This window comes from Protobothrops mucrosquamatus, unplaced genomic scaffold (assembly GCF_001527695.2).
Source record: "Protobothrops mucrosquamatus isolate PMUCROS unplaced genomic scaffold, P.Mucros_1.0 scaffold912, whole genome shotgun sequence".
NCBI classification, from domain to species: domain Eukaryota; kingdom Metazoa; phylum Chordata; class Lepidosauria; order Squamata; family Viperidae; genus Protobothrops; species Protobothrops mucrosquamatus.
In genome coordinates, this window is record NW_015387163.1 from 376,362 (window position 1) to 388,438 (window position 12,077).

Consider the following 12,077-nt stretch of genomic DNA (forward strand, 5'->3'; position numbering starts at 1 on the left):
GGTCAGAGAATGCTAGTAACTAAACTTTTTAGTTAAAAGGCCAATCAATCATTGTCTGTTGTGGGTTTAGGTCTCCTGCAGCACAGAGACCCCTCCTGAGGGGAAGTTAGGGCTCACAATAGCAATGCTATTTGACTGACATTTCCTGAGAAATGGTTCCGATAAGCTCAGTCAGCCGAATCTGGAAACGAGAATTGGGGACAAGGCTTTTCTCAGAGTTGCTATGCATAATAGATGATGCACTAAATCCCATTCCTGACCAAAGAGGGATAGTAATACAGGCTTTCATAGCATAAGTAGGATCATCTGAACTGCCATTTAGTACAAACCGTTTACATTGAAAAATAAAACCGGAAACATATCGAACAATGTTATGCTGCAGACCAGTAGCCAAGCCATCCTCCTCCATATGGAAATGCAGGTAAGTTTACGTAAAATAGGACACTTGCTTTATGGGTATCCTGGGACTCAAAGGAACACTTATTCTTTTGGAAGGTTTTCAGAAATGTAATCAAATTCAGGAGTGTTATTTAAACACTTATTTTGCTAATTTTCTCTCCTTAAGAAAGTCTAATCTTCCCAATGAGAATGTGTGCTCATTATACAGTATAAAAGTCCAGCGTGCTAAATGAGAAACTTATTTTTAACAGAAAACTAAGGTTATAGATTTAGAACTCATCCTTACAGGCATTTTTAAGAATACTTAGACTGCTATCAAGTAATACCTTAGGAAAATAAGGTATATTTAATGATATTAAATATATTAGGAAATTAGCTTTATTATTTTTTTTTTTAAAAAAAATCTTCCTCCCATAAACAAAACTTGTTCATGCAGACAGACGAAATTCAAATCAGCTAAAGTATGGACATTTGGCAAAAGGAAAACATATTGCTGTTGAAGGATATTAGCCTCAGTTTTGAATACCAATTTGAAGCTTCAAGAGCAGCTTTTGACGCTATCACTCCATCCATTCATCTTTTTCTTTAATCAATCATAAGTCTTATTGCCTAGGGTTTCCTCCCAAATAAAGTATCCTAGGCTTGGAAGTTTAACAACGTAACATCTTGACTAGCTGGTACTTTATCTTCATGTGTATCTTACAGATTTCTGACTACTTTGTCTAAAAGTTACGTTTTCTGTTGAATTGATTTCTCTCTTTCCCTTCCCCTTTTTATTGTACAGAACCTGAAAACTAAAGAAAAACAACATTTGTACAAGAGTTTAACCGTGGCCTTGGTCTGATAACAATGAATCATTATTACATTGCTTTTATGTGCACTGTGCTTGGCACTGAATTACTAAGGAGCTTCGGTACCCCTGTCAAATCCCCAAGGTTCAGAGGTCGGGTGCAGCATGAACGAAAAAATATTAGGCCAAATATTATACTTGTGCTTACAGATGACCAAGATGTGGAGCTTGGTAAGTCTGTTTTGAATTGCAGCATCTTTTTACCACCTTCACAATTTCCTTTGACTTGCTTTTATTCTTTTGAAAACCACTTTCTGCTCTGTAAATAATCCTTCTATATAGTGGCCTTTCCTGTCCATTATTGTAGCTACTTGACAGATTTGGATAACCTGTTTCCAGAAAACAAAATGATCTGTTTCTTTGCTTCAACATGATATATCTTATTCCTATTTAACTGCGGAATTGAGATAATGTTCAGCTACCTCTGATTAAATGAAGCATTTTATAATACTGTGTGGCAAAGGAGGGAAGTTTCCTGTCAACAGCAGTTAATTTTCTAATAATGGCCATTCATGAATGTGTGTAAAATACTAAAGATCTGGATATATAATCTCTTGGATGTATTTAGACTTATATTTTATCTGTGTATACAATTATAAGCTGATTGTTTTAATATATTATGTTAATATATAATATAATATATATATAGGGCTGTTATCGGGAAAATAGGAGACAGGAGTATTAAATATGAGATAGATAGATAGATAGATAGACAGACAGACAGACAGACAGACAGACAGACAGACAGACAGACAGACAGACAGACAGACAGACAGACAGACAGACAGACAGATACAAAGGGACTTTGAAATCCTTGATAACAGATTACTAATTGGTGTCTCTTGAACTGAGAACTGAGAACAAGAATAAAATACTAATTTATTTTGGGAAGTGGATTATATTTACTTAGGAATATGCTATTGAAATCTTCTGTGCAATTGTGTATATCATAGGCCAATACCAAAAAGATTCAAATTCTGAACATAGAATTTAAATGAAAGAAATTCCTTTGAACAGTGTTGACATGCTAAGTATGGCCCTGAGGAATTGCCATTCTGTTGTGCATTTGTTTAAAAATTAACTGCATACTTTTAATAGCACTTGGTTTATATGTAAATAGCAACTAATTGCAAGACTCATGGGCTGAAACCTAATACTTTGCTCATTACCTTGAAGCGATAAAATGTGATGATATAGCTTCTGGTATGGAATATAGTTTTCCCTATGAAATTAAATGTTAAGAAGGGAAGTTTGTGGTGCTCTAAGATATTTCTTTTAAGCTTAAATTGTTTCTTGCATTCTTAGTTAAAACTGATAGCACATTTATCATTACTGAACTTTAAAAAAAGAATGTGTTTATTGAAATGAAAACACTCAAGTTGAACATGCCTACAGAAAATAAGCAAAAAAAGGTTATGAAATAGACAAAAATTGTGTGCAGCACCCACATTGTCAATCTAAAGTTGCCAACTCCAGTTGAAACCAATCCAGGAGATTTACCTTCCACCCAAGAATATTATGTATGTATGTGTGTGTGAGAGAGATATTAGTATGTGAGTATATTTGAGAAATAGCTGGAGAAACACTAGATGGCAACAAAGAATTTCAACTGCTGTTGAGTTAGCTGTAGGAATGAAAAGGAAAGAAAAAAGGAACAGTTCTTAGGTATTATAAAAGGATTAAACTCATCAGGCCAAAAAAACCTGAGCAGCAGTTGTCTCTCACTCCTATTCAGACAGCCACATCTATATTCATTTGTGCCTATTGTTCGTTCCATTTTTTTCCAACAGATTCTTCTGTTCTTCTCAATGAATTTCAGGTAATTATTTGGGGGCAAAAGCCTTCCTATTGCAGATGCACTGTATCAGTTAAATCCCACACAAAATAGCTTTTCAAATGTCTTGATCTTTCTGTAATCTAAAAATGTATTGTTTTATGAGACTTATCTTACCATAAGGAAAAATTTCAGAAGAATAAATGTACAATCAAGTAATTAAATTATGCTCACTGTAAACAATAGTCTATACACAAAACCTTCAATAAATGGAAATTTCTTGGGATAAATTAAAATGTAACACTGAAAATTGTATTTAGTGATATTAGGGATCAAGATCAGAGTTTATATAAACTTTGAATGTGTGCCATACATGAGTTAATTATGTGTTTGTTTTTGATGTTTAGGGTCCTTGCAAGTGATGAATAAAACCAGGAAAATAATGGAAAATGGAGGTGCCAGTTTTGTTAATGCATTTGTAACCACTCCAATGTGCTGTCCATCTCGGTCCTCGATGTTGACAGGGAAATATGTTCACAATCACAATGTCTATACTAATAATGAGAATTGCTCTTCTCCCTCCTGGCAAGCAACACATGAGCCACGTACCTTTGCTGTGTATCTCAACAATACTGGATATAGAACTGGTAAGGGATTACTTTTCATGCTCCTTTTTCAATTTGATTTTAAAAGGTGCTTGTTTTCAATCTCTTAATGCTGTTAAGAACAGAATTATTTTTGGAAAGCTGATGCAGCAATTTTACCAAAGCTTAATAGTACTGTGTCATGTCAATTTGTGGGTAGGAAATCAGCAGAAAGCTATATAAAAGAGCAGATACTAAACTTATTAAAGAGTAGTAGCTTTGGTAGATAGAGGGAAGCACACTTTAGAGCATGGGTGTCAAACTCCCCATGTCACGTGACATGTCGTGATGTATTGTGACTTTTTTTGCATTGCTGGAGCTGAGGGGGCGCAGCCTCCATATGATGCAACCGGCCCACGGGCCGGCAGTTTGACACTCCTGCTTTAGAGAGTCAACCTGGACCTATATTAATGTGAAGGTCTTCAAATAAAAATACAGGGATTTTCTTCTCAATAAGGAGCCTGCCTTTATAATCCTTTTGTCCAGATCATAGGACCAATTATCTGTCCTTTGCATTGCCCTAAAAATTAAATTGAAACAAACAGAATATTTTATGAAAATGCAAACTGCAGATAGAGAGCAGGCCCTAATCTTGTTATGAAGGATGTGGAGAAGACAATCTAATGGATTGCCAGCATTTATCAGGGGTTGTCAGCCAAATGAGGCTGTTCCTGGTACACATGGAGTGCTAACTCTGGTAACAAAGAGTTGGATTCTGACTTTGGTTGAATATCAAGCCCTAAAACAAGGTGGCAGTTAAAAACAGCTGAGCAGTAGAGATTTGTGACATTCCCAAAGAGGAAATGATGCCAACTTACTTAATTAGTGACTCTTCTCAAAGAAAATGTATCCAAGCCTGCCTCCTTTATTGGAAGCAACTCCTGCTTCCTAATTTGAATTTCTTTGGATTCAAGTTTCTAGTTCCTCCTAGTTCTTTGCCCTGTGGATTGATATCCAGTTTTCAGTTGAGAAGGAATGTGGCTTTACCTCAAAGGCAGGACAGGAGCATTACAGAGAAGATATCTGAATCTTGGGAAAGTAGAAAGTGTAGAAATAAATTCAAAACAACTCTTCCTTGACTGTATTAGATACAAGTTGAAGTAAAAAGGGGCTTTGGCAGACTTTCAAGATCTGTTCCAATACCCTAACTCATTAAAGTACATTTCTTGTGACTTCCATTTCCTGACCTTGATGGGCTGACATGAGCTCTTGGACTCCTCTAGCTCAATTTCTGTCTAAATAATTCAGGTTTTATCTCCCTCAGTTACTTACACAGGGTGACATGTGCTTTGCTCTAGTCTAGTCCATAGGCAAGATTGCTCCAATGAGCTTCCCATTGTGTGTAAGCTTCAGTTTGATTTACAACCATCAGCTTATGTGTTATCTCTGTTTATGCATTGAACTGATTTATGGCTAAAGTAATTGAAGAACTTAAAAACTACATGCTAATTTACTCCCACCTGTTCTCAGCTCTACCTTGAACAGAAGACTTTCCAATCTTTAAAGGCCCCCTTCCTTTCAGCTTTGTCTGCTGAAATAGAGTATGTTCAGTTGAGAGCCCAGCTGTTCCAGCTAATTGCTCTGATTGATGCTTTTTGCCTTTGCAGCTGAACCTGCTGACTGCTTCAGTCCTTCCATGAAACATACTTGAAAAGTTCTCACAACTAATTTCCAACATTTGCAACACCCTGAAGATTATCTAACAAAGTAGACAGAAATTAGTAGGACCAGTGGCCAAATATGCAATTCTATTGCCTTATAATTGAAGACCCCATTGCCAGATCAGAAAGCTACAACAAGGGCACCACCCAGTGGCAGAACCTTTAAATAACTTCCTGCTTTTGACAAGACTTGAAGAAGAATGAACTGATCCATTCCATAAAGACCGGGAGACCAAATTCTTGATGAGTTGGCCTGTCTTAAGCAGCCATCCATAGTGTAGTACCTTATTCATCTTTATTTATTTAGCATATTCATAAGATTGTCAGCTTCAGATGACTTTATATAGTATACAAAAATAAAAATAAGAAAGAAAATAGGGAAATCAATAAAAGACAATAGTTAAACGAGAAGGAAAACCACATATTCTTTTATCCCAGAGGTCTCAAATGAAGTCCATGGGTCATGTGCAGCCCTTAGGCTCTCAGGAGCTGCTGGCTTAACTTCTCTGTTGTACATATTTGGCCATGCTTGGCAGCAACTTCTCAATAGGGTGACTGTACATTCCTGATTTATTATTTACGATTTGACCTAGATTTTGTAGTCTTAGGCAAAATATTCCCACTGTCTTCTTCCATGCAGAGTAAGCTGCTCTCCCATAATGCCAGCTTGTGCAGTGCTAAGTGCATTTAGTGCACTAAGTGGCTTGCATGGCACTGCTGTAGGGGAGAAGCCAATTCTGCAGAAATTGTTGCTGCTAGGGCAGAAGAAAAGCCTGTGGTGTACAAGAGAGGGGAAGATGACACTGCAGAAGGCAGTGCTTTGGGGAGAAGGTGGGAGCTCTCCAGGGGCCTCACAAGGGAATTAATAGCAGGAAACAGTGCCAGTTTATGTGCCTCTGCTTCCTCGGAGCTAGCTAGTTTGCCTGTTAATGGCATAAAGGATCAAACTGCCAGGGGTACTGTTGGTATAGAAAAGAAAAGCAGGAAGCGCTCGGTTGGTATCCCGGCTTGCACTCGTTGAGGTGGTCAGGAAGAGGGGGGATGTAGAATGGGAAGGAGGAAGGAGGAGAGGTTGTGGGTTAGAGGTAGGAAGGAAAGGTAAGTGGATGAGGGCGGAGGCAGGTCGGGAACCTCTGAGCGTTTCTGATAATGTATTGAATTGGATTGTGGTTTTTTTGTGTATGTTTGTGTTATAAATGCATCATATTACTTATTGTTCAATTATAAAAAATTAATAAAATTTTCTTTAAAAAAGAAAAAAGAAAAGAAAAGCAGTAGGAAAGTCAGGAATAATAAATGTTTTTTTTTAAAAAATATAGTTTTTGCATGATTTTATTATTTATTACTTTAGCGCCTCTGTCACTCTTAAATGTGAGATAGATTAGGCAACAGATTGTGTGGTCTGTGGTCAAATGGAAATGTGGCTTCCTGTTACAGTGAGAACATGATGTTTTATAAACATGTTTTAAATAAAAAAAAGTCAGTTTCAATCATTTTAATATTAGTTGCATTTTTGCAGAGAGTCCACCAGCTAGCACACTGAATGTAATGTATATTCATTTGAGTTTGAGACCCCTATTCTATCACATTTACATTCTTGAGCCAACTACCCACCCTAAGGCAAAATCTTAGGAAAAGACTCAGATTTTAAGGATTCATATAAAAGGAGTGAGGTGACAGTTATTTGGACATCTGGGAGTATATTTTCAGAACTGGGCACAATAGTAGAGAAGGTCCATTCCCTGGATTCCATCAAATGACATTGTTTTATAAACAGGACCTGGAGCTTGTTAGCTCTGTCTGTCCACGGTCCCTTGGGAATAGACAGTCCCTCAAATGCAGTACTTGGCCTTATGCCATGTAGGGCTTTAGAGGTGATAATCAGTGCTTTGAACTGGAGATAGAAGAAAACTGGTAGCCAGTGCAGCTCACAAAGCATACTGAAGCATGTCCACCATTGCTCTGCTGCAGCACTCTGGACCAGTTGTAAGTTCTAAACAGTCTCCAAGGCAGTCTTATTTATAGCACATTGCAATAATCTACACGTGAAGTGACCGAGGCATGAACGAAGAATCTCCTTGTTCAGGAATAGGTGCAGCTGTCACACAAGATGCATCAGTGAAGAAAGTGTCCTAAACCTTCCACTTGCCCTTTGAGTAACAGCTAAGCTACCAGGAGGACCCAAATGAGTAACTGCAACCCCATTCAGAGCTAAAGAGAAAAAGTCCCCAGACCCAGATGACTCCAACACCCATCAGTAGGATTCCATCCAGATTCCCAACAGCTTTTAGGCCATTGGAATAAGATCTTGTCGGCATCACATGGTTAGCCAGAAGTTAGCAGAATCAGATTCCAAGGAAAAGGAAGCAGTAGTGGACAATGGCAGGGATATGCCTTGTGCTTCCTTGGGTTCAAGGGGAGTGACATTGCCAGAACCATTTTCTGTTAGTACAAATGCTTCCCCCATAGACATATGGCAGACCACTCCCGCTTGGGCAGAAGGCTACCATGCTATGCAGAAGTATCTAGAATAGTCTTTGATGGAAAACTTCCTTTTCTGCTCTTTTATAGCTATTTTGAAAATACATTGTAACTTTCAGGTTCTGCAATATCCCTTCTGTCTTTAATCATCTAAAGCATGCTATTTTGTGAGATTTCATGGAACAATTTGATACTATTTATTTGAATGACATTCTATTTTATTCTCTCTCGAGATATACACATGCCATGTTGAGGCAGTGTACAATGGTTTTAGGAACATTATCTATAGATCAAATTAAAAAAAAATGTAAATTCAAAGTAGCCACCATTGACTTTCTGTGCCATCACATTTCATTAGAAAGACTTCAGATGGATTTAATAAAGATGGAAAGCATTCTGGTTTGGCAACCCCTCAGGGATTAAAATTGTTCAAAGGCATTCTTTACAAACTCCATAAACTTTGAGACTTTGCATCAATTAGACTTTGCATCTATCCCTGAGAATAGAATTGCATTATTTGGAATAAGGAGTTTTTGCCCATTAAGATGGCCTTTGGAAGCTGGCCTTTGAGGCTTGTTTGAAAGGGCTCAACATTCTGTGGAGGTAAGGACAAGCCACTATGGCTTGGAATACCTCCAGACAGCTTGTAAACTAAACCAAAGGCGGTAGTGGGGATTACTATTCTTTTTTTTCCATCCAACTTCAAAGTAACTTCCATCTCAACAAAAGGATGGATGCCTTGTTTCAGAAGTCCAAATATTTGTTCTTTGGTTTAGGCCCACCATAGTCAAGAAATTCTCAGCAGATTACAATTATTACAATAAAGTATCCACATACCGTTCCAGTTATATAGCAATAAACAGTTATCTGTGTTTTCCCTTTACAAAAGAACATATAGGGAGGAAATGTTTGGGCTACGTTGTATCCTTCATACAAGGATGGGCAGTGTTGGCCTAAAGAAGGCTATCCAAATCATCCTGAATGCTGCTGAACATCTTTTACTGCCCCAGGTACTGAGACAAACAACAATTGGTTCAAGGCACTCACTTGCAACTTTGTAACTACAATTGCCATTGGTCATCTCCATCTGTTATAGCATATTCTTACATATCCTTGATTGTTTACTACATTAATTTAAATACTGGAGACTTTTCCTTTCACACACACATGTCTTTTGATGTTTAGACGTTCAGATATTTATAAGGCACTTTACTTCACTGGACAAGGCAGATCCCCCCCCCCCAAAAAAAAACATTTTTCTTAGTTAATTAACCAATGCCTGCATTTTAGGAAGCCTTGGTTTGAAAATATTCTCTGGAAAAAAGGAGAGACTTAAAAATATTTGGAGTATTTTCATTAAAATGGTGTTAGTCAATAGGGGGCCCTCTAGCATCTGCCAGATCAGCATAATCTTTCAACAGGGTAATAGACATTGAAATCTCAGGTATCAAGTGAGCACAAGGTTGAGGATAGATAAATAGAATTCAAGGGAAAGTTGGTCACAGTCTCAGATACAGAGGATGTGTCTACAAAAACTGGAATGATACTGGGAGGTTATTGATGCTTGAATCATAGTATGAAAACAACTATGACATGTTAGTATCCTAAGGGAGAAAAAAGATGAAAATAGTAAAAAGTTTAAAATCAGTTGCAATTAAGGGAGTAATGTGGCAGGAGGTTTTTTGCTCACCATTTCTTCTTTTCTCATCAATATATATACAGTATATATATATATATATATACACACACACATACATACATACATACATACATACATATATACATATATACATATATATATATACACTTATTGTTTACCTTGTTGTTTATCCCGTCTTAATTGAGCAAATTGAGCAAATTCAAATAGACTCCATTATTCTAAATTGGCAAGATAAGTTACATGCTTGTAAACAATGGTGCTGTATCCTGCAAAATTAGATTTTATCTGTGTACTGGCTGTTTTTTATATCTCTTTAGAATTTACAGATTAAAATTCTCCCTTTGGGCACCATTAGTTACAATAATGAAAAGACAGGCAATGATATTACTTTTTAATGAGACTTTTTATTAATTCAGCTGTATTTGTATGCTTATTAATTATAGATATTTAAATTAATTTCTAATTTTCCTTGCCTCTGTTTTTAAATATATTCATTGGCAAGGGGCATTTTAAATAATATGAAGATGTGAGCAGCCAGTTGGAATATTTTTCTTGGTTTTGTACAGGGATTATGAGGATTAAAAGTCAATACATCTATAGTGCATTTAACTGAGGAAAGCTGATTTATATTATAAATCACAGGTTAATTTATATTACATTTTTATTGCAACTATTGCCATTATATACAATGACTAAGATAGCTTCCAATTTTAATTACTTAGCTTCTAATATTTTTTTAAAAAACATCCTTCTAATTATTATTTTGACAGTATAATATATAGTATAGTACTGAAATTTATTTGTTTTGTTTTATTTCTATATCAATCTATCTCAACAAATGAGTCTGGGTGGCATACATCATAAAATAAAAAAACAATACAAAATAAATATATATAGGATCAAATAAAACTGTTACTATGGACATTAATATAGCCCGAAAATTGAGCCCTTAACACACATCCAAGGCCTTGGCACCCAATTAAGTCTTCACAGCCTTATGAAAGGCCAACAGGGTCAGGTCATTCTGATATCTGAAGGGAGAATATTCAAGAGGACAGGGGCTGTAGCAGAGGATTGATCACACTTTCTTTAAGGCCTGGCAGAACTACCGTACCTCCTCTCTCAAGAATGCATTCACCACTGCCAGTCATTGTAATTGCACTGAATCAGCGTAAGATTAGGCAAACCTTAGCATTTTTTTCAAGAACCAAGGACTGGGATGGGCCAATTATGGAGTTGAAGAACACATATTTGTTGATTTTCAATTTTCTGTATTTATCCATATTTGTGTAATCTGCTTCAAAATGATGAAGAATGTGCCATCAATTCTTGACCTGTATAGCTGGAAAACGCTCCAATTGCCACAAGATTTAGGGCTGCACATAGATCTGGGTCTTTATGTTGCCAACTCTTGCTGTAACCAACTAGCTAATTTTTTACTTCATAAAACACCACTGTTCACCAAGTGCCATTGAATGTGGATTCTTTTTCTTTCACAGCTTTTTTTGGAAAATACCTCAATGAATACAATGGCAGCTATATCCCTCCTGGCTGGCGAGAGTGGGTTGGATTAATAAAAAACTCTCGTTTCTATAATTACACTGTTTGTCGCAATGGCCTTAAAGAGAAGCATGGATTTGAATATGCAAAGGTAAGGAAGAATCAAATTTATCTTTTTATGCACATAGGTAAAACCTATTCTTGATAGAAGAAATGATATTTTAAAATCATTTCATTGAAATAGTACTCTTAATTTTTTCTGTTGACTATATGGTCAGAACTTTTTTCACATAATGTTCATAGAAGGTCAGTTAACACTATGGATTTCTGGTTATGAAGAAGAAATAATAAAAGGTACTAAATCCTGGAAACTTGACTGTGGCAACAGACAAACATGCAGGCACACACAACAAAAATTACACAGCACACTTTGTTTCCCATGAAAAGAAAATATGTTTTATCTTTTGGGGGAGAGATAATTTGCAAAATAACCTGACTGCCTATGTTATGTATAATAATATGGCATTTGAAGTTTGGAGAAAACTTTCTCCTTCAGAGAAGTAGGATAAAACCTAACTTAAACTAATAATTTAGGTGAGAATATTTTAAAAAAATAAAGAACAAAGCCAAAAGCGCAGAGAGAAAAAATGAAGAAATTAGTTCTGATTTTCTTTTACAGTAGTTATGAGTATAAATTCAAATTGACCTCTTACTCTAGGGTTACAACAAACTTTCTTTCATACTTTTTCACATATATCACCAAAGTACTTTTGGCATTGGCAGTTTGAAAACAGTCCTCGAATGAGAACAAAGTGTTCACAGCTGTTTGGGCTTCCCTAATAGTGTTATGTGAAAAAAATGCACCTTTTTCGCTGTTGCTTTTGCAGCTGTTCATGACCCTGACTCCACATCATCTGATTGATTAGTCTTGTCTGGAAATGGTTGAAATTGTATGTTCATGTTACCTTGGAACTCCTCACTGGAGTTCATGCCAGTTATTTGATCAAAACCCCCACAAACCTAGAGATGGCAGTTAGTTTAATTCCCAACTTTTAAAAAAAATCTTTCCCTGTGTGTGTGTGTGTGTGTGTGTGTGTGTGTGTGTGTG

General features: G+C 36.4%; 1 protein-coding gene across 1 annotated transcript in view; it reads left to right on the forward strand.

Annotated features, from left to right (window-relative positions):
* The first annotated feature begins 1,197 nt into the window (after positions 1-1,197).
* The window catches only part of SULF1 (sulfatase 1), a 51,454-nt gene continuing 40,574 nt past the window's right edge, over positions 1,198-12,077 (forward strand). The window contains exons 1-3 of the mRNA XM_015819393.1: positions 1,198-1,420; positions 3,431-3,670; positions 10,969-11,120. Of these exons, the coding sequence (XP_015674879.1) occupies positions 1,249-1,420; positions 3,431-3,670; positions 10,969-11,120 (564 nt within the window). The 5' untranslated portion in view covers positions 1,198-1,248. The remainder of the gene's footprint in view (positions 1,421-3,430; positions 3,671-10,968; positions 11,121-12,077) is intronic.